The 23,387-nt window shown below is 29.0% G+C and overlaps 3 protein-coding genes across 3 annotated transcripts in view; 1 reads left to right on the forward strand and 2 right to left on the reverse strand.

Annotated features, from left to right (window-relative positions):
* Positions 1–1,815, forward strand: part of LOC107438010 (constitutive coactivator of peroxisome proliferator-activated receptor gamma) — a 12,502-nt gene extending 10,687 nt beyond the window's left edge. The window contains exon 5 of the mRNA XM_016050166.3: positions 1,501–1,815. Coding sequence (XP_015905652.1) covers positions 1,501–1,623 — 123 coding nt within the window. The 3' untranslated portion in view covers positions 1,624–1,815. The remainder of the gene's footprint in view (positions 1–1,500) is intronic.
* A 13,940-nt stretch (positions 1,816–15,755) lies between these two features.
* LOC107438009 (Poly-(ADP-ribose) polymerase) overlaps positions 15,756–23,387 on the reverse strand; it is a 46,134-nt gene continuing 38,502 nt past the window's right edge. The window contains exons 21-25 of the mRNA XM_016050164.2: positions 22,394–22,546; positions 21,209–21,336; positions 21,061–21,122; positions 17,448–17,562; positions 15,756–15,943 (exon numbers count right to left, since the gene is read on the reverse strand). Of these exons, the coding sequence (XP_015905650.1) occupies positions 15,871–15,943; positions 17,448–17,562; positions 21,061–21,122; positions 21,209–21,336; positions 22,394–22,546 (531 nt within the window). The 3' untranslated portion in view covers positions 15,756–15,870. The remainder of the gene's footprint in view (positions 15,944–17,447; positions 17,563–21,060; positions 21,123–21,208; positions 21,337–22,393; positions 22,547–23,387) is intronic.
* On the reverse strand, positions 19,364–20,782 carry LOC139425478 (uncharacterized). Its single transcript, XM_071180422.1, has one exon. The coding sequence runs from the start codon at positions 20,760–20,762 to the stop codon at positions 19,458–19,460; it is 1,305 nt and encodes a 434-aa protein (XP_071036523.1). The 5' UTR covers positions 20,763–20,782; the 3' UTR covers positions 19,364–19,457.

The raw sequence follows: 23,387 nt of genomic DNA on the forward strand, positions 1-23,387 counted from the left end.
CCTGTTTTTCGAGTTGTTCGGTGCTCGTCGGTCCACTGCTTCCAAACTCGCATCACTGTGGAACTGTTCCGCTGCATACGAGCTGCTATTGCGCGATAGGAAAATCCTCCTTCTCGAAGGCCGATTATCCTCCCTCGTTCAAACTCCGTAAGTTGCTTGAATTTCTTATTCTTCCGTCGTGGAGGCATACTCAGGTCTCACTAAACGTTTGCCACTAACAAATAATCATAGACTATTTTCAACGTCCCGCTACAGCACTTTATTTATACGCTTTCAGCATCAATTCAGAGGGCGCTGCGCGCGCCACGCACGCGCGATGGCTCTGAAACTTTATTAATTTGCATAATATCCTATATCCATTATTAAAATAATATTTCATTTGATTCTGATGATTCCTTCATGGTGTTGCATTTTCTACAAACAGCAGTTTAGAATCAGATAAAAGGTATGAATAAAATCACATAACAGGGTAGGAATGAAATCAAGTAAAAAGTTATGAATATGATATGAAATACACGAAGTAAGTCAAATAAGTTCCTAGCTAAATTGAATAAAATTGCATATGCATTAAAACATTTATATACAGTTAAAAATACCAACAGCAAGTTAATACGCTAATATGTTAGGATGATGAATATCATCTAATAAATACTGCATGCATAAAATAGAACTCCAAAAATACGTTAAACAATATAATAGACTAATGAAACTTATAAAAACTAAAATAATAAATAGGATCACATATTATATCACAGGATAACAATATTAACCTAATAATGAAGTTAACAAATTGAACATATTTCTAAATCGACGAAACACTAGTTATCATTCTAAGACTAAGACGAAAAACTAAAATTTGCTAGAAATTTCAGCTTTCTAAACATCAGAGGTGAACAATAGTCTGGTGTAAAAAATCTAGGAGAAAATATTTTTTGCATCTTCTTGAACCCCTTTTCACTCTTCGAGCATTAAAAATTGCATCTATCAGAAGTTGCATCTTGCTCAAGTTTATTTATTATTTTTTTACTGCTCTTTGCAAGTACCCACTGGCAGAATTCCAATGAGTTTTCTGGCCCCTTATTTTTTTTCAACAAAATTCAATGTTTTTTTCAAGTACTGTGGGAATCGTTCTGATACAAAAAAGGGAGGGGGGAAGAAGAATGTTAAGAAAAGTTATGAATTTTGAGAGAAGTTGTAAGATATTTAAAAAGGGAATAATTAGTTTTGTATTAGTCCTAGAGTCTTGGCTGTGAAACAAATGTGTTATTATCACAATGTTACAAGATTAAATTTAAAAAAAAATTATAGTTACAATTATAAGAGACAAAAAATGCTTCGAATTACTGGAAAAATAAACTTGTTGAAATTTGAAATTAGATTGAGGGAAAATTGAATAAAAAAAGAAAGCCGATGAAACAGTCTGTTTTAAAAGTGCCATAAGTTATAAAAAAATCAATTATCTTAACTTTGCTTTTCATACATTTTTATTTTCTTTTACAGAAGAATATTATCAAGCAGTTTTATTGGCTACTTTCTGTTGTCACAACAAACACCCCTTTCAACTTCCATAATTTTAGATGGGCAAATGTTTTTAAGGATTTTGATGTATCTTATTTATATTAACATCTGTGCTGTAATTTTTTATTATTTTTTTTTTTCAAATAAAAATTTTGATTTTATGAAAGTTAATTTTTATAATTTTTTTATATCTTAGTATCCTAACTATTAACTGAACAATCAAATGAAAACTTGTCAATTAGTATGTTGCAATGATATTGTTATGGCTTAGTTTTCAAATAAAATACTTATGACATACCCACTGTACTAGTTTTTTTTGGCTCACCTCATTTTAACAAAAAACATGAACGCTCTGACTGCGAAGAATACATATGGTTCCATTTGCTGAAGACAGATCTAATGTTATGCAAATCAGGACTTCAGACACTTAAATTTTTTTTTTGTCGTATGCCTGTTTAGGCAGTGGGGTGCGATTGTTCCTGTTTTTCAGTGGCGTCATCTATGGCCAGGAATTCGACCTCCGCCACGTCATTCACACAACCACAACCCGTTTATAGGGCAGGTAACTCAAACACAAAGGAGAAAGGACATGAAAGGAAAGGTTCTCACACACAAAGGAGAAAGGACATAGAACACACAGAGAGAAAGAAACATCCATGGCTTGCCTGGGATTCGAACCCAGGACCTTTTTGATGCAAGGACAGTTCCCTGCCCCCTACACAGGCCGGTCGGCGGACACTTACATTAACTTGAACATTAATTTAATCATAAGATAGTGGGCATAAAACGCATGGTGATAGGACTAAATCATAAACTGAGGATGATGAATACAAGACGACCATAGTGAAAACACAAATTAACAGGAAAAGAACGGTAGTAATGAATACTAAAGTACGAGTGACAGTTATATTTAAACTCTCACATAATGTTTATGCCAACACAGCATAACAAAAAGTAAAGTGATTATCTCTTATTTAAAAAATACATATAAATTACAAACCATGACAAAAAAAGATGTAATATGACGCTGTGTTTGATGACCTCATTACCTAGTGGCTGTCAGTACCTCCAGCATACAGGTGTGAATAAAACAAGAATTTCAGCTTATAACGTTCACTGATTGCACAGTTGGCATTACTGACAGACCATACATTACACAATTAAGCTTATCTATATTTAAATTTGAAATAATGAAATACTAATTATAAAAACTAATGATTCTGCAGTTTTGATACAACCAGATTTCCATAGTGTTTTTTTTTTTAAATTTTATTTGTATGAATGCTAAAAAATGGGAATATATGATTTTCATATGCTTTAGTGTGAGAACAATTAATTTTAGTAGTTCCCACTGACGTATAATGAACTAGAATGATGAACAATCACAGTTTTGTAAAAATAAATTATCCCCAATAATATTTTCAATATCACAAATAAAAGACAGCTGCAACAAATTAACAACATATAATGAACCATAATAATGAATAATCACAGTTCTGTAAAAAAAAAATTATCCCCGATAATATTTTCAATATCACAAATAAAACTATCTGCAACAAATTAACAGTCTCTCTTCTAAGGTACTCATAAAATTTTGTTTAGTAAACTCAATACTTCCATTTGAAATCAACACTCAACAAATACTTGATGTTAACTTGGTTGACATTATACACAATATATCTATTAAAAGTTAAGGAATTATCAAGCATTTCAAAGAAAAGATTTATCACATGGAAAAATTAATCCTCACTTATTTGCTCTACTGTTCATGAAGGAAAAAATAATAAAAAAGAAAGATTAAAATGGTTTTAAATAACAGCAAAAGGAGAAGTATCTCTATAAATGTAATTAGGATCCAAATTGATTTCTGTAATCCAAATTGAAAACTTGTATAGATGGGGGAAAAGTTATTTATTTACAGCCATAACTAAATGGTCACACTCTTATAGTTTGTCTAAAGTAAGAACTCCCCTAGCCATTCGCCAAGATCTGTGACGGTGACTATGGTAATGAGATATAACTATTTCAAGTAGAGGTATGGGGTCACTGTTTAGGACAGGTTTTGACTCGGTTCGGCAAGAGAAATGTGATTTCTTTCTCTGGTCTAATGTGCTAACCCGAGAGTGAAGATAAGCTATGCTCTCTGTAATGCGCTATTCTTGTTTTCGTAGCAGCAGAAAGCCTCAAGACTTTGTGGCGGAGGGAGTTCTTACTGAAGACTAACTATAAGTCTTTTATTATTTTTTTTTTTAAAAAATGCAAAGATTGAATTCTATATGTGATACTCTGTGCAGGGAAGAGGGTTTTTATACAGGGTTCAGCTTGAAAAGATTTAATTATTTCCTTGACTTTTCCAGGTCAATATACATAAATGTACAAAAAAAAAAAAAAAGACTAATAAACTTTTAAAAAAGTGAAAGGTAAATTCAACATGAATACAGTGAAATCAATCATTTCAACTAAATTGTAAAAACTAGCATTTTAAATAATCTTACTTTTTAAAAAGTAAAACAATAATCAGATAAAACAGCAATATGAACATCAATGATTAAGATAACTTGTTATGCTTTAGATTTTGAGCTGTGAAAACAAAAAATATTATTTTTCTAAATAAGTCCCAAGCTTTTTTTTTTTTAACAAACTTAGAAATTTTAGACACATAGCAATTATCATAGAAGTAGGACCCTTTATAATGTACAGGGAGAAGATATAAAAAAATTACAAGCACTCAGAAAATCTCAGGTACCTTATTTTCTGTAAAAAGTGCCACACCAGTATAAATATAAAAGTTTATCAGAATCAACACTTTTAAAATAATAACAAAAAAAAGAGGGAATCAACTATATTTTAAAAAACTATATCTTATACTTAAATTTTTTAAAGACAAATAATAAAGAAATAAAATGAAATTGTAATGAGAGAAAAAATACAAGAAAATAACTGGAAAAGAAATTTAATACTTAACTCTTCTTTAACAACAAAAATATTGGATTCTCATTTTATCTTAGCACTTACTTTTGACAAAGATGTGTTGAGAATTAAACAGAAAAGAAACATACAAAAAATCACATTAGGTAAATTAATAATTAGTCCTACGTTCAAATTTCAACGATTAAATTGTTAATTCAATACAAATCATCAAAGAGACCTAAATAGTAAAAGTTACCAAACTGGGAAATTTCATATACACAAAAAAAAATAATACATAAAAAACGTCCCTTTAGTTTAAAAATTTAATAGCTTATAAATATTAGTAACTGTTTTCAATATTTCACTCATTGAAAAATAAAAAAAAGAATTAATAATTGTGGAAAAGAACAAAACATTTGTGTCATTAAACATTTTTGCCAAAGTATATGGTTCCTAACGCTCAATTAACTACTTAAATAATTCTGCCATCATATAATTTATAATATGAATAGTATTTTTACAAAATGATAAATTAATCTTTTAAATCGCATACTTAAATCATATAAGATTTGTTACTATAGGTGCATAAAATATTGAAATAATTAAAGGGACCCTAAATTAAAATATCAATTGACTTTATTTTTTCTCTAAAAAAATCATAGAAAGTTTGTCTGTAATCTATTGCGCCTTAACACTATTTTTATACATCATTCTTCTAACATGAAGACAGAAGTTTTGAGTTTTATCCAGAAAGGCCAATTGGCGGTTGTTCACATTCTTCACTTTTTTTATAACAAAATTTGTGTGTCATTTTTTAACCATATTAATTTTCTTTTTATATACATTATATATAAGAAATTATTTTTTTAATTCAGATTTAATAAGATGAAAGTAAAACCATAGTTTTTCTATCTACGGACAGAAAACACAGTGGTCTATAGAAAAAGGACGTTGAAACTTACTATTACCTCGATCTTCGATATTAAGAAACAAGAATATATTAGATTTAAAAAGCTCTATATCTATTCTATCAATTTTGCACTCTGTTTTCAAAAGGAATAAATGTGAGGAACATGAGTTTGCTTAGGTTTCATAACATAAATTGTAGAATTCTGTGATATTTCTTTGGAATGCACAGGGTTGCCACAGAAAAAAATGAACAAAATAGTTACATAGAGCATGAAAATCGTTGCCAGAACAAAATTTTTTCAATAATATGACTAAAATTTTATTATATGACTTAATTGTCACATACCCTGATCCATTTAACCAAGTTGGTGGCAAATATGATAATCTTTATATAAATGTTAGTGTCCTAGCACTAAATTTTCATATAAAAAAATTAGCATATTTACAGAAAATTAAATACTTTTAATTACTAGAATTCACTAAAAAAACATAAATTTACAAACATTTTCCCCTTTTATCAATAATTTATTTATCAAATATGCATATATATATTGTGAAAAGTGATAATTCAAATTCTAACTGCTCACATTGTAATATGGTATTAAAAATCAGGGTTTTAAAACCTTGTAGACTTTCTTAGCAATAACTGTTGAAGAGGCGATCAAGAAACAAAGCATACATACTATGGAATCCCTGCAAATTAAGCACATTCAAAAGTGATGACTCCAATGTGCAATTTAAAATATTCAAAAATTTTTATTTTTCAAGAAAATAAAACTCATAGTGTTCTGAAGCTCTCGTGGATAACAGGTTATCAACCCAAAGCATAGGTAATAGGGTCGAAAAGTCTTTTTTTCCGAAAATAGTTGCTTTCATAGCCTTTACAGGTAAAAAAAGTTGCCTGTCACCTCCAGCCGAAAATAGTTGCAAATAGTCGCATTTTAGTTGCCTACGGCAACCCCAGATACAAGATTTTGATTAAGAATCTTTTGAATCAATGGAAAAGTCATATGCACTGCTCCTATTTTTTAAAACCGGAAGAATGGTACGAAAAACGTGGAATACAATTACCCTTTACTCCAATAATTTTATTTAAAGCTATCATATTAGATGTAAGAACTGCTTATTTAATAGGACATTTTAGAATCTTATCTGGTACTTACTGTTTCTCTTAACTCATTGTTGGATCTACAAGTCATATATATATATATATATATCCNGACATTTTAGAATCTTATCTGGTACTTACTGTTTCTCTTAACTCATTGTTGGATCTACAAGTTATATATATATATATATAAACATAGGTTTATATGTATAATTTATGTAATATATATAACTTATGCAATACATATAAACTAATAAATAGATAACAATAAAACTAATATTAATAAATAGAATGTGGCTAGTCAAAATAAAGATACACTTTTACATTCTGATTTAGAATTAATTTTTGGAAGACTATTTACTTACTGATATAAAAGCATCAAGTGATTTTAGTTATAAGTAACACAATCACAATATTTTGTTTTAATTATTTCCGAGCCAGTATATTCATTATATAGATAGGATATTGAAAAAAATTAATAGTTCAGTTTAATTTATATTATATGATTTAAAAATTATATAAAGGATACTCATTGTGCAAAAGTACACTTCCTTGAATGCCACTTGGAGCAGGTTTACCATAAGGAACTGGCACAGTTTGTCCTAAACCTGCAAAAAAATAACTACTGAATCACATGTTTTTGGTAGAATTAAAAAAAAAGGGGGGTCCAAAATTTTAACAATATTTTTTTTTCTTCTAATAAGGGAAACAAGGCAAGTGTGACTAGCCAATTTTGAAATAAACTAGTAGCATGTGTACCTTATGAGGAATAATTTTAAGGGGCAATATTCGTTTCGGCCCATAGAAGGTCTTGTGAGAGATAAAAAATAATTCAATATATAGAAAAATAAGTATTTTATTACTTCAATGCAGACTATTAGTTATTGTAATTATCTCATACTCCAATTAATTTGGAAAATTCTTTGGAAAAAAAAATTTGATGCCATATTTTTTTAAAATTAATCTAACAGGTTTTTCTGAAAAACTACAGATATATAAAATTTTCGAAATCAATTTTGAGAATAAATATGCATTATATAGTACGTGAAAGTACCACAAAATTAATTGGACTATGAGATAATTACAATAACTAATAGTCTACATTGAAGTAATGAAATACCGATTTTTCTATATATTGAATTATTTTTTTCTCTCCTAGGACCCTTTATGGGCCGAAACGAATGTTGCCCCCTAAAATTATTCCTCATAAGGCATACATCCCACTAGTTTATTTTAAAACTGGCAAGTCACACTTCCCTAGTCTCCCTTGTAAGTCATAACTTTTATTTCATTTCATATACCTGTTCCAATTTCTGGAGGTCCATAATTGTGATGACTTGATTTTTCAAACTCTAAATCTTTTCACAACAAAATATTAAATCAAATAATATAGTCCATTAAACAGACAATTTCATAACAAGACAAACAGACAGAAGAGCAAATATATTTATGTTTAAGGTTAGTTATGTTCTCAAACCTCAAATTGATTTTACCATTACCTCTTACTTTTACTACATACACATTTTTTTCTTTATTTGTAAGTCAAAACTGCAGGGAGAAGAATAGGAACTTTAATTTTTCCATTAATGCTATTTTATAATTCAGGGATGAGATTGGCCAAAAAAGCTGAATTTCCAAGCGAGTAAATTTTACGCTTGTGCAATCATTCAATAATAAATTACAGACAATTTAAGATAATAAATAACAATGTGTTGACATAAAATTGTGTACTAATTTATTATTATACAAATGATTACATCAATACTTAACATTTACCAATTGAATCAATACTTACCATTTACCAATTGAAAAAGTAAAGCTAGAAATTTTTCTTTCTTTCCAGTTCACATAAGAGACAATTATTACGTGATAAACTGCCTGATTTAGCAAATTAAAACTACTGAGAACATACATTAAGATTCCATTTCCTTTCATTAATATTGTTATGTGTGATTTATAGCAAATATATCAGTAACATAACTTTTTAAATTATTTAGAAAAGGAAAAAAAAAAAATTAGAATTGGAATCACTATGTTCACATTATAATCTAATCTAGCTAGAGCCCGGTGAAACATATCAATAACTGTGATGTAAGAATATATATTAACTCCTTCCTTAACAGACGAAAATTGCTATTTTAGTTTGAAAAATTACATGTTAATCAGCAAGTGTTTAGATAATTATTTTTCATTTGATAAGAATTTTGCATTTTACAGCATAAATAACAGCAACATTATTTTTTAAATCTTGGATTTTTTTACTGAGTTAATTAACTCTTTTTCCAAGAAAAATTGAATCACATTTTAAATTATTGCTTTTGTTTGCTATATTTTTTATGTTCGCTACATCCTTTTTTCTTATTTTTATTTAATTTCCGATTGCAGCAAATGCTTCATGTTTCACAAAGCAAGGAAAAAATCCTTTAACAAGATCAAATTGTATGTAATGCAGCTTGTGATTGAGGGTTGCTTCAGTAGGGAAAGGTTTCATATATTCTAGTAGTAATAGCAAAACAGACACAAAAAGATTAGTGATTAATTTAGTTAGCCCATCTTCAAACATCTTTTGACAAATCCTACTTTTTCTTTGTAAGCACAGAATGTAAGTTTTGAATATATTCTCTTCGAGTTGTGCTGATGTTGCAATGCCTACATGCACTAATAATTGTTGATAGAAAAACAGTCACCTTTATAGTAACTAATTCAAGAAAAAAAAAACTTACTTTTTATAAGAATTACGATAGTTGATCTTAAAGTCGCATGAATACAAATACGATCTTGGATTTTAAAATCTTGTTAATATAAATAACGATAATGGATTTGGAAATCACGTGAATATGAAACCGGGCTATTCCACGGTAACTTACGTTAGATTTACATAAACTTTATTGCACTTAGAACTTAGAAGCAAACAAATAATACTAATACACATATTAAAATAAAAAGATTTCTTAAAATTACAATCAAAACCAAAAGTAATCTACCTAAAATAATTAATATTTTTCAATTTAAACAGCATAAAAATCTATAATTAGTGTGGTAACTTACGTTACCGAAAAAGGAATGCATAAATTTGCAATATGCTTGAAGGCAACATTCTGTTCTTATATACAAATGTTACATGATTAAGATTATATGTATCATTTTTCTGACGTGTAAATATATTTTTTATGCCTAGATTTAAAATTTTATTTCAAAAGTTAAATAAAATATAATTTTTTAAATGGATAAATTATGTTACAGTAACTTAATTATTAAATTCACTTTGTATTAAACTTGTATTCCAATAATGTACAAATGCAAATTAAGATATTTAAACAGCATAGTGCAAAAGAGAAAATGTGTAGATGAAGTAAATTCAGAAACTTTTGATTAACACACTTAATTCACACATAACTGCAAACTTAAAGTCCTCTGTTACTAACTAGTACAGGGGGCTCAATTCTTTTCACCATGTTTTCCTTCTGGTAAAATATTTAATCTCTTTTTTTTTCTGGCCATTTACAATAGATTCCCACAGCAGCCATTACATTAACTTTAACTTCTTGCTCCTCAACAGACATTACCACACCAGGATATAACATGCCCTCGTATCTAACCATATACCAACCCCAAGCTTTTATTTTCGATTCATCATTATCTTTTTCAACATCTTTCACTAAAAGAAAAAAAAAAAAATCCTTCTGGTATGCCTTCTTGTACTCTTAAATGGTGGATCTGTTAAATGTTTTTAACCTGTGGAGCTTTTGAGAATAGACTAGACACTCCACTCATTTGTTCTAGAGACTTGCACTCATCTGTTTTTTCTAAACATAAAATACATTTCTAAAGAATTTCGAAAGATGGAACATTATCATACTTTCAAAGACAAAAATTTCTTGGAAGTTTGTTATTAAGCAAGACATGCTTTGGACGGAGCTCAAAGAATTTAGTTTTTCCAATTTTGCATTCTGAATTTTCTTCCATAAACATTTGGTGCATTTCTCGAACTGAATGAAGATGCCATGCTTGTACTTTCTTTTTGCAAATTAACTTAATGCAAAGATTTTCATTAAAATTAATATCTTATGGCAGTGATAATTTATTTAAACTTTGGTATTGTAACAGGATACATTTTATTTAGTTTATATGCCAATTTTCAAAAGAAATAGACTCATTTTACATTGGTAACTTACATTGCATGCATATCAGTAACTTCCTTACACATATTGAATAGTGTACAAAACAATAATGAGTAATATTTGAAAAGAAAACTATTGCTGCTTATTTAGTGTTAGCTTCTAAGAAAGAAACATGTTTGAGAAGATTGAAGTCCTATGCTGCCACCATTCCGGCATTTAATAAAATTAATAAAGAATAAAACAATGCAAATTCTGATAATTAGAAGCAAATTTTAAATTCATTAATACATTTCAAAAATTTCCGTCTTTTGCTGCCACCACTCTAAAAATTAATAAAAAATAGAATAATGCGAATGTTACATTCATTAATATATTTCAAAAACTTCTTATATAAATTCTATTAATTATAAATTAAAATATTTATATTTAGTTTCCTCAAAGGAAGTCAAATTTTAAATTCGTCAGCAAAATGAAATTGTACATCCTATCGTCTAATTCAGCAATGATAAATCTAAATATGGTAACTTAGAAACTAATCTTGATAGAGTTACACTTTAAAAAATTGAACTGCTTAAATCTAAGAATAATCAAACTTGCCCCAACTGAACACAATATTTTTTTTTTTATATAGAACAAACATTTTAACAATCAAAGACTTTTTTTAAATTAGCTTTACTAAAATTTTTGTCATTAAGTTAAGGATTTCCTTTTTAGTAGGCATGCCAATGTTTTTAATTTAATAGACATACAATAATGTGTGTAGATACATTTTAATCAAACATAGTTAATAAAATATATTTGTTGCAATCTTTTCAAATAAGTGTATCAAAAAGATCATTTAGCAAGGTAATACTTGCTTTAAATCCATTGAAAATATTAGTTACAATTTATTGTCATGACCAAGTTATTTGACAAAAAATAATAACTAAGTTTTTATTCGATTAAGTTCAACGCTGTTAATTCTTTATTCAAGTTTTGAAAATATAATAATGTAATTGAAATTTATCTCTCATTTTTAACATGCTTACAGCCAAAAGGAGTTGAAAAAGCACCAGATGCCTTAAGAAAAGTAGGTTTGATCAAAAATTTAACAGAGTTAAGTAAGAAATGAATAACCTTTTAATATTATTCATAAATATGTATCATGATATAAGAGAATACCAATGTATGATGAAGTTTATTATTATTAAAATAAATCAGGAATTTGGTTTACATATATTTAATTTTTTGACACGCTAATATGTCAGAAATAAAAATAACAATACTTAACGGACATAGAGACCATGTGATGACAACTGCGCGTCCGCTTTGTCGCCAACCCAAACATGTAACCAAAATCTGGCATTGTCCCTGGCTTTATGGCCTTCTTTCTAGCTGATATGTACTAAAATATCTTTGAAGCTTTAGCTAAGTTACACTTGAAAATGAATGTTCTTAGTGACAATTTGAAAATCTTGTGCAAATTAGCTTTAAAGTTTATTTGTTGACAATAGAAAATAAAAATTACGACTTGTTATTACTTTACTGGAGGTATTTAATTTCTCAAAATCTATAAATCCCTAAGTGCTAATATGAATTTTTTGAATTAGCTGTGAAAGAAGAGACTTCCTAAGGTTTCTCGTTAATTATTTGCCGCAAAATTCACTTTGGAACTTATTCCTTTCTAAAATTATAAAAATTTAATATCCACTAAAAATATTATTGTATCTCTTAATGGGCACTTTCATCTACTGAGATTTGCGACATTTCAAGTTTTCGCAAAATAAACTAATGTTGTACAGTTAAATGAGATTCAAATATTGTATTCGCTTGAGAAATCTTTATTTTGCCAAAACATTTAGAATTAGATACTCACTATGCGCTTTAATTGTTCAAATAAATTATCTGCTAGCATGTCAAAATATGTTGTTCAGTTTTACAATATTATTTTTACTTATTTATTTCATTTGAGATAGAGAAATTCCTTTCATTCTGGCAAAGCAATATTCTTTCCAAAATTGCAATTTAATTTTAGCATAAAAGATAATCTAGAATGGCTTCTCAGATTATTTTAAACACTAAAAAAAGTAGATAATTTCATTTCATGTAAAAATAATTAAATTAGCAATGTGTACGATATAGATTTTGTATTATGGATAAAACGAAGGCTTCTATTCTGCAGATAAGGCATAGTTTAAGAGATCTATCTTCTATTTTCAAAGTAGTTGCGAAATGTTTGCTTTAGCATTAGATTGTTGGTTCAATAAATTTGACCACCACAACTTATGAACAAATCAAACCAAATGAAAGCTCAGATTATGAGATTATAAAATTTTGAATACAGAGAAAATTTTTAAAAAAAAATTTGCTGACCTTATAGTTATTTCGCTATATCACCATAAAACTGAGATGGGCGTAAATACCAATGTTGACATCTCTGATAGTATAGAATAAATTTTTAACGAAGTATCGGTGTGTTGTTCAAGAAGACAACGGGTCCATCACCTTACACCTGACAAAAATCTTGTTATAGTGTGTGCGAATTATTTCGTTTATATTATTCAAACTTTCTTTTCATTTGACGTTAATCTTTCACTTAGTGGTTTCATATTAAACAAAAATAGTATAATTATAATTTTATATTTAATAAAACAGAACCGAGAGATAGAGGAATTTAGTAAGCAATGTCAAACATAAAACATCGCATCCAATGAGTCGCAAAAGTCTGAGATGTTAGTACAAGGAATTCATTTTTTTTCTTCTATAACCTCTTGACACAGGGAATTTATAAGGACAACATTTGATACATTTTTGTCACTTAAAAAAAAATATTTTAACAATTTTTTTCTTTTTCTGTTTGTTTGCCTTCTTGGAACGATAGTTTTTGCTCATTTAAAAAATAATTGGATTTACCATAGTTGGTTAGAGTTTGTAATTGCAATCCAACATTATAAGAAATTTTATTCCAAAATGGTCAGTTTTATGGCACATAATTCTCATGTGCCATAAAACTGACCTATTTTTAATAATATCTTAATATGTATATCATATACAATAATATGTATCATAAATCTTATATTTTGAGTCTAGTGCATTTTGTTTCATGATTACAATGTGAAGAGCTACAATGAAAAAATATCATATGATAAAAAAAAAGAAATCTTAAAGCTTAAAATGTATAGTTTTTATGTAATACATAAAAATAACTAAAAGAGTTAAGTTTATTCAATTGAATTTTTTAAAAATGTTTTATCGTATTTATGAGTTTACTTTCTTCTAAACCAGCGGTTCCAAAATGGTGTTCCGCAAAACTCTAGGGTCCCGTGGTAGAGTGAAGGTTTCTTGAATTAGTACTGTTTATAACTAGTGACGAGTTTTGAAACCTCTGATTATATTTAGATACAACTTATAATTCATAATTTAATTACTCTTTACGTTGTCTTTATGAAATTATTTTAAGTAAAAAGTCCATGAAATGGAAAAAGCACTTTAAAAAAAAATAATATTTCTAATAACAATATACTGAACAAATTTTGAAAAAACTAAACATTTATAAAATATTGCAACAGTATTTCGAAGCATCAGTATTTCCTATCACGCTTTTCAAATTAAAACAAAAAAGGGAAGAAGAATGTTAATGAAATATTTAATAAGGAACTAATTAGTTTTGTATCATTTCTAAAGGCTTGGCTGTGAAATAAATGTGTTATTATCACAATGGTTATAATATTTAGTTTTAAAAGAATTACGGTTACATTTTTAAGAAATAAAAAATGCTTTGGATTATAATAAAAAAAAAGCCAATGAAACCGTTTTAAAAATGCCATAAGTTTTCAAAAAATCAATTATCAGCGATTTGTGCTTCATAAATTTTAATTTTCTTCTACAGAAGAATATTATCAAACAGTTTTACTGGCTACTTTCTGTTGTTACAGCAAACACCTCTTTCAACTTCCATAATTTTAGTATTTTAGATGGGCAAATGTATTTAAGGATTTTGATGTATTTTTGTACTAATATCTGTGATGTAAATTTTTTTTTTCCAATTAAAAATTTTGATTTTATGATGTGATTGATTTTATCTTTGTATTCTAATTATTAACTGAACAATCAAATAAAAACTTGTCAATTAGTATGTTGCAATGATATTATTATGGTTAGTTTTCAAATAAAATACTTAAATTATAATATACATACCCACTGCACTAGTTTTTCTTTTGCTTGTCTCTCGCTTTATCCAAAAACATCAGTGCTCTGATTGCGAAGAGTACATAGGGTACGAAGGGTTCCATTTGCTGAAGACTGACTTAACAAAATTGGACTCACTAATCAGAACTTCAGACACTTACGTTAACTTGAACATTATTTTAATGATGAAAAGGATAATGTGCATAAAAAGCATGGTGACAGGACTAAATCATTAACTCAGGATAATGAATACAAGACAACCATAGTTGTTGTTGTCTTGTCCAGTAGTGCAAAGAAAATTAAATTTGTCTAAAAGTATCTAAAACAGCTTTGGCCACACCAATAATCTCTATGGAATAGAGGAGTTTCTGCGGGGGATCCAAATGGATCCTGACGAACTTCGCCAGTATGGCTGGTCAACCATAGTGAAGACACAAATTAACAGGAAAAAAAATCAAATGGTAGTAATAAACACCTAAGTATTAGAGACAATTCTATTTAAACTCTTACATACTGTTTATGCCAACAAAGCATAACAAAAAGTAAACTGTTATGATATTCTCGTATAGAAAAAATACATGCAAACTGCAAACCATGACAAATAACTAAAAAAGACGTAATATGACGCTGTGTTCGATAACCTCATTACCTAGCGGCTGTCAGTTCCTTCAGCATACAGGTGTAATTAAAACAAGAATTTTAGCTTGAAACGTTCGCTGATCGCACAGTTGGCATCATTGACAGAGCATACATTAAAAAATTAAGCTTATTTATATTCAAATTACATTAATGAAATACTAATTTTAAAAACTAATGATTCTGCAGTTTTGATACAGACAGGATCCCTTAAGTGGTTTTTTTAAATTTTTTTTTTTTACTTATCTCACAAATATTGAGTCGCAAAAAAAAAATATTCCCAAAAATGTGAACACATTTGATTTTCATATGCTTTAGTGTCAAAACAATTAATTTTAATAGTTTCCACTGACGTTCAATGCATTAAAATGATGAATAATCACAGCTTTGTAAAAAAAAAACATTTATTCCCGATAATATTTTCAATATCACAAATAAAACACAGCTGCAACAAATTAACAGTCTTTTCTCAGGTACTCATAAAATTTTTCTTTAGCAAGCTCAATACTTCCATTTGAAATCAACATTCAACAAATACTTGATGTTTACTTGGTTGACGTTATACACAATATATCTAATAAAAATTAAGGAATTATCAAGCATTTCAAACAAAAGATTTATCATATGGAAAAATTAATCCTCGCTTATTTGCTCCACTGTTCATGAAGGAAAAATAATAAAAAAGAAAGATTAAACAGGTTTTAAATAACACAGCAAAAGGACAAGAATCTTCAAAACTGTAATTAGGATCCAAATTGATCTCGGTAATCCAAATTGAAGTTTTTTAGATGGGGAAAAGTCACTTACTTACAATTACAAACTAAATGGTCACTCTTTATAGTTTGCCTAAACCATTTGCCAAGACAGGTGGCGGTGACTAAGGTAACAAGATATAACTATTCCAAGTTGGGGTGCGGGGTCATTGTTTAGGACAGGTTTTGGCTCCATTTGGCAAGAGAAAGGTGATCCCTTTCTCTGGTCTCGTGCTAACCCGAGAGTGAAGAGAAGCTCCCCTCTCTGCAATGCGTTATTCTTGTTACCGTAGCAGCAAACGGCTTCAGACTTTGTGGCGGAGGGAGTTCTTACTGAAGACAAACTATAAGTCTTTTTTATTTTTTTAAATTGCAAAGATTGAATTCTATATGTAATGCTCTGTGCAGGGAAGAGGTAAAATTGTTTTTATACAGGGTCCAGCTCAAAAAGATTTAATTTTTCCCTTGAATTTTCCAGGCCAATACACATTAAGACGATAAAAAAACAAAGCATATTTACTATGGAATCTCCGTAAATTAAGCGAATTAAAAACTGATGACTCAAATTTGCAATTTAAAATATTCAATTTCTATTTTATTTTTTAAAAAATGAAGTTAATTGTGTTATGCAACTCCCTCGCATCGGAGGTTGTCAACCCAAAACATCGGTAGGGGTACAGGAAAGTTGCCAGCCACCTCAGGCCGAAAATAGTCGCATTTTAGTTGCCTATGACAACCCTGAATACAAGATTTTGATTAGGAAGTTTGTGAATCAATAGAAAAGTCATATGCCCTGTTCCTAGATTTTAAAACCGGAAGGATAGTACGAAAAAACTGGAATACAATTACCCTTTACTCTAATAATTTTATTTAAAGCTATCATATTAGATGCAAGAATTGCCTACTTAATAGGACATTTTAGAATCTTATCTGGTACTTACTGTTTCTTTTAACTCTTTGTTGGACCTACAAGTCATATATAAACATATATATGCATATAAACATATGTTTATATGTATAACTTATGTTATACATATAAACTAATAAACAGATAGTAATAAAACAAATATTAATAAATAGAAAATGGCTTGTCAAAATAAAGATACACTTTTTCATTCTGATTTAGAATTAATTGTTGGAAGACTAAATATAGAGACTTACTGATATAAAAGCATCAAGTGATTTTAATTAAAAATAACAAAATCACAATATTTTGCTTTAATTACTTCCGAACCAGTATATTCATTATATAGATAGGATATTTTTTTAAAAATAATAGTTCAGATTAATTTATATTAAATGATTTAAAAATTATATAAAGGATACTCATTGTACAAAAGTGCACTTCTTTGAATGCCACTTGGAGCAGGTTTACCATAAGGAACTTCTACATCACCTATCATGGTTTTATCACTTGGATCTGGCACAGTTTGTCCTAAACCTGCAAAAAAATAACTAAACGTTAGTTACTATCTTCAATAAAATAAAATTTTTAACAATACCTTTTTGGTGAAGTTAAAAAAAAAAGGGTGGGGTTCAAAATTTCATTAATATTTTTTTTCTAAGTCTAAACTTTTATTTCATTTCATATACCTGTTCTAATTTTTGGAGGTCCATAATTGTGATGACTCTATTTTTCAAACTCTATACTTTTTTACAACAAATTATTAAATTAAATAATAAAATAATATAGTTCTTTTAACAGACAATTTCAAACAGACAGTTAGAAGAGCTAACATATTTATGTTTAAAGTTGGTTTTCGAAACTCAAATTGATTTTACCATTACCTCTTACTTTTACTACAAACACATTTTTTCTTTATTTGTGAGTCAATACTGCAGGGGGAAGAAAAGGAACTTTAATTTTTTCCATTAGAATTATTTTATAATTATAAAGCTTTCCTCCAAATTTTTACAGTTACTGGCCCTCCAATAAACATTGCTTCATATAAAAATTGCTTAATTGTCCTAAAATGCTTTAAAAATGTTTTTTCTTTCAAAAAAAAAAAAAACTGGTACATAAAAAAAGATTTGCTTTAAACTCATAAAATGCTTTTTTCCACATTTAACTTTAAAACCAGATTAAATCAAACTAATAATCAGAATTTTAACTTTTTCAGCTTATTGTTAATCAGAATTTCAACTTATGTCGTATTGCAGAATGGTATTTTGTACACACATTCCTAACCTGAAAGTAAAGTAGATTTTGAGAAGTGAAACAAAATAACATAACAAAAATGGTGAACACCCTGAACAGTAGTGACAACTGTTGATTTTGATAGAGATACCGTATATTCTGGCGTATAACGCGCACTTTTAATACAAAAAATAACATTGGAATTTACGGGTGCGCTGCGAGGTATACACCGAATATAAAAAATTATAGATTAAAAAATTTAAATATAGAAAAATACTTTTATTTTAGAGAAATAACATACCTTTACCTATATACTTTATTGATTTTCGTTATTACATAAGTAATTCATTATATTAGACTTCCTTTATTTCTTCAGGCACGTCATCACAATCTGTTTCGTCTTCATCATCTGTGTTACCCTCATCCATAAATAAACAGTCATCTTCTGATCCGTCCAGATGATTTGAAATGCTGCATTTTTTTAATGATTTTCTAACCATCTCAGGCTTTAATTTCATCCCATGCTTTTAATATCCATTCACACACTGTTTCCAAACTTGCATGACGCATATGTCCTCCTTTCGTAAAGGTTTTCTTGCCCTCCAACATCCAAGTGTTCCACTGTTTTTTTAAATAGGCTTTAAATGGTTTGTTTAAGCAGACGTCCAATACTAATGGTGTCAATCCGCCCGGAATAACTGCTATATCGGTGTTACATTCTTTCAACAATTTTTTTGTATTATCTGTAAGGTGGAACCTAAACATGTCCCACACTAAAAGGTTTTCCGGTTTTCTTACGCAACCAGGACGGATTTGCCAGTCATTTTTTACCCACAATTCAGTACAATTTTCGTCCATCCAGCCTTTTTCGTGGACATGAACAAAAATACCTTTTGGAAAATTACATTTGGGAAGAGTATATCTTAAAATTTAAAAAAAGTATTAGAAATTACGGGCGCGCGTTATACGCCGGGGCGCGTTATACGCCGGAATATACGGTAGATGTTATTAAAGACTTAGTCAAATTGAAGCAATCTTTTCTTTATTGTTATAATGAAGACATTTTTTCACACAATCCAGTTGAGATTTGTTGTTGTTGTTGCTAATTCCCATCTGGTCTGACGGGGTCAGACCAGATCAATGAATCCGTTGATATTAAGAAAATCCGAAACCAGAATGGGAGAGGAATGAATGTCGTTTCAATCCAGCCCTAAACAGTTCAAGATGTGCTCAGGTGATGCCTGGTTTTGTTGGCATTTAGGGCAAAGAGGAAAGATTTTTTGATTTGCAGAAAATGTGAGACTTTTCAGGTGTCCACTGGCCAGTCGGGATAAGCAGGTGTTGGTTTGCCTGTCACCAGGGAGAGATAGAGAGAGTCCTGGTCTTTTTGCTTTATACCAGTAGTGAATAGGTGGAAGCAGCCACTTTTGTTTGTTCTGGGCCTTTTGCCTTGCAAAAAGTTCAAGGTATGTAAGCTCTGAGGTGGAGGGGACTGGATGGTCTAGTCCCTTCTTTGCAAGAGTGTCAGCCAACTCGTTGCCGTGGATATCGACGTGGGACGGGATCCATTGAAAGTGGACCTCATGCTGTTGGGAAATGAGCTTTACTTTTTGTAAGATCGAAAAACTGGTTTTATCTCCAATGAGGGCCCAATTTTTGAGGTGTTGAATTGAACTACGGCTGTCAGATAGTATCCAAGTATTTCCAAGGTGCCCTTCACTCAAGATTTTCTCTAGTCCCCTGTCGATTGCAATTAGTTCGCTTCGAAAGACGGAGCAAAAATCGGGGTTTCGTTGATGAAGAGTGTAGTTCTCTCGAGGTGTTTCAATAAATACCCCACTGCCAGTCTGTCTATCCATTTTACTGCCATCAGAGAATATTTTGATGTCGTTTGGAGGGATTTTATTGATGATTTCCAGGGACAATTGTCTGAGGAAGTCAGGCACACAGTCTTTCTTGTCAAGCATGGTAGGGAGGCTTTCATGGAAACTAACATTGGAAAGATCCAAGCAAGTACTAAGATTGCTATGAAGATAAAGAGGTTCAATATTTTCAGCGATTAACAGTTGTGATTTAACATGACTAAAAGGACTGTTTTTCTTTAGCCTTTGATTGCAGGTCCAATTATTTAGGTAAATAGCAGTTAAATTGCCTTGGTCTAAACTGGAAAGTTTATTGTAATATTTCACTAAATTAGCTTGCCTTCTGAAGTTAAGAGGTTGCAGATCTGCTTCGTAAAGAACGATCTCTGAAGGGCAGCTACGTTTCAGTCCAGTGATGATGCGAGCGGCGCTCAGTTGAACCTTTTCCAATTTGTTTAAGTTAGATTGAGAAGCACAGCAGTAGACAGGATAGCCATATTCAAGAATTGGTCTAACAAGAGCCTGGTAGGAAGTCCTAAGAGTAGTTGCATCTGCTCCCCAATCCCTACCAGCGATACACTTAATAATATTTAGGCGCTTCCTAGCCTTCGAGACAATATTCCAATATTCGAGACAATACATTCCATGAGTTTATTTAACAACATTTTTGTTAATAAGTGTCCTTATCAGTAAAAAAAATATGAGTTTTTTTTAAAATCTTTTTAATAATAGTTTTTATGCTAGTATTTTTTATATTCACTAATTGTTTTAAAAAAGTTTGTTAATTTAGCACATATTGCATTTCTTCCTTTAACAAAAATTTGTTTATTATTTTTGAGTTTATGGAAGAAATGTGACATGCACTAAATATTTAGTCACGAGACAAATAATTAAATTTCTGCTTAAACAGCACATTTGAAACTTTTTTTTAAAGCCTTACCTTTGGTACTATGCTTGTCTTTTGGCAACTTCGTCACATATTCAGAATTCAATTTCTCATACCTGTAGGAGATAAATAAATTAGTATTCTCAACACTTAGAGCATAAATATTTCTAACTGCACACATCCCGGGTTAATTATTACTTACATATTCCCTAGGGCAACTTCACATAGGAGTAAAAGACCAGTAGAACTTTGTTGACTTGTATAACAGTAGTTAGCACTTTTGGAAACCATATCAGCAAAGTAAACTCCTTTTCCAAACATATAACCAGTCTAAAATAAACAGATAAATATAGATTTTTCAATATCAAGTTTGATGCATGTTCAATAAATTTGGGGAGGAAAAAGAATTTACAGAGGCATATTTCATTGGCAAAACATTTAAATCAGTATAGAAAAGTTCAAAAAGGTGAAAACTATGAACAGCAATACTTAGCAGCAAATTATTTGCAAGTTTGAAAAGAATGTCAAAGCGTTATATAATTTTTCCTACTGTATTTGAGTATGATGGAATAACCTTTTAAATATATATATTAGTGCAATATTATAAAGTCCCAAAAATTTTAATATATTGCTTTTGGCACTTTTGATTATCGAGAATTCATCTAAAATTCAAATGATTTGTTGAAAAAAAATTTCAGAAGTTATTGCCCTGATTTCCATGTAGTTTTTAAAATCCTTATTTTATTTAAGTATAGTATGATTTTAGTTCATAAAATTAAAACATTATTTAACATAGAACATAACATTGCAAGAATATGTTACTTTTTTACCAGAACAGTAATTAAAATAGCATATCTGCATGGTTTTCCACTTTTAGACAATAAATTATGTTTTCTTTTATGATATAATAAGAATACATTCTTGATATTTGGTACAAAAATTGCTGAAAAGGAATTCAAAAAATTATTCTTCCACGAAAAATTAAAGCTTCCAATTCTCAGAAAGCTTTTTTTTTTTTTAAATAACTTAAATTTTATTTTCTAAAATACCATTAAAGGCTGGACAGAGTAACAAAAATAATTCTTAATTCACAGCAGTTTAAAAATTACAAAACTGTAAAAAATTTAAGAATTTTCAAAATTTAAAAAAAAAATATATGATGCAAATAGTGCAAAGTTGGTATTTTTTTAAACCATTTTGCTAGTTCTGTTAATAAGCCAAAAATAAATGTGATTTTGTTGGTGTGAAATTACCATAATTTAAACAATGCACTTATGATTTAAAAATGCAGCCAACAGTAATCTTAAATAAACTATCTAGAATGACAAAAGCATACAACATATAATTTACATCATAGTCTTGAAATAAAGAAAAAACTACAACTTACTGCTGGTGCTTCAGGAGGTGCAATTCTTAACCCTTGGGACAAAATACCAACAAAATTTGTAAGTCTGGAACCGTGCCATAGCAACTTCTTATTATGTAGATTTTTAAATTCTTTATATCTTTCTTCTTCACCATGGCGATTTATTTTGAAAACCTTAAAAATATGAATGAAAAATATTGTAAAAACAAATTTTCTTAAATATTTATGTGAAAAATTTGAATGTGATTTAATTCAAAAACAATTATTCACAAGGAATATAAAGAGTAAAAAATAGTTTCATAAATCATCTTATATAGTAACTTAACTATAAGGTCTTTACTGTGTGTTGGAGTAGTCTACTGCAAGTGACACACAGTAGAAGCTGATAAATTCATCTTAAAAAAAAGTTCCTTTCCTGTAGTGTGCCATCACCTATTTTATTAGATTTTTATTCCTGAGTCCTTAATGAAATTCCAAGATTTGCTTCTACGAAGTAAGTTAAATATTTAAAACTTATTTTGTTGCAATGTAACCTTTTCCTGTTAGATTTTAGATTGCTATGCAATTATTTTTATTTCTAAATGACAAAACAGATTGTTGCACAAAAAATAAAATTCTCATACTCAATTAAAAAATCTGCATATTTTTATTATATTAACATAGACTTAGGTCCAGAATTTATTGAAATAAAATTTAAACTTAATCAATTTGTCCAGTTGCCTCATAACATAGTTATTATTATTATTATTTTAATAAATTCCTATTTAATAAAATACTACTTTTAGTTTTAAGTCTTTAATTTGGAATAAAAATAAAACATAATAATAGTGAAGTATAATTTTAAGAAATGATAGATATTTGGATTATATACACTTAAAATATGAATAAATAAATAATTTATAGGTATTTTATACTCAGTAGGAATAGGTTGATAACATTGAAAAATAATTTTAGACTATTTTATTTAGGATGTTACTATGACAAGCAAAGCATTTTGGATATTAGTTGCACTCAT

Source organism: Parasteatoda tepidariorum, chromosome 1 (assembly GCF_043381705.1).
Source record: "Parasteatoda tepidariorum isolate YZ-2023 chromosome 1, CAS_Ptep_4.0, whole genome shotgun sequence".
Lineage (NCBI taxonomy): Eukaryota > Metazoa > Arthropoda > Arachnida > Araneae > Theridiidae > Parasteatoda > Parasteatoda tepidariorum.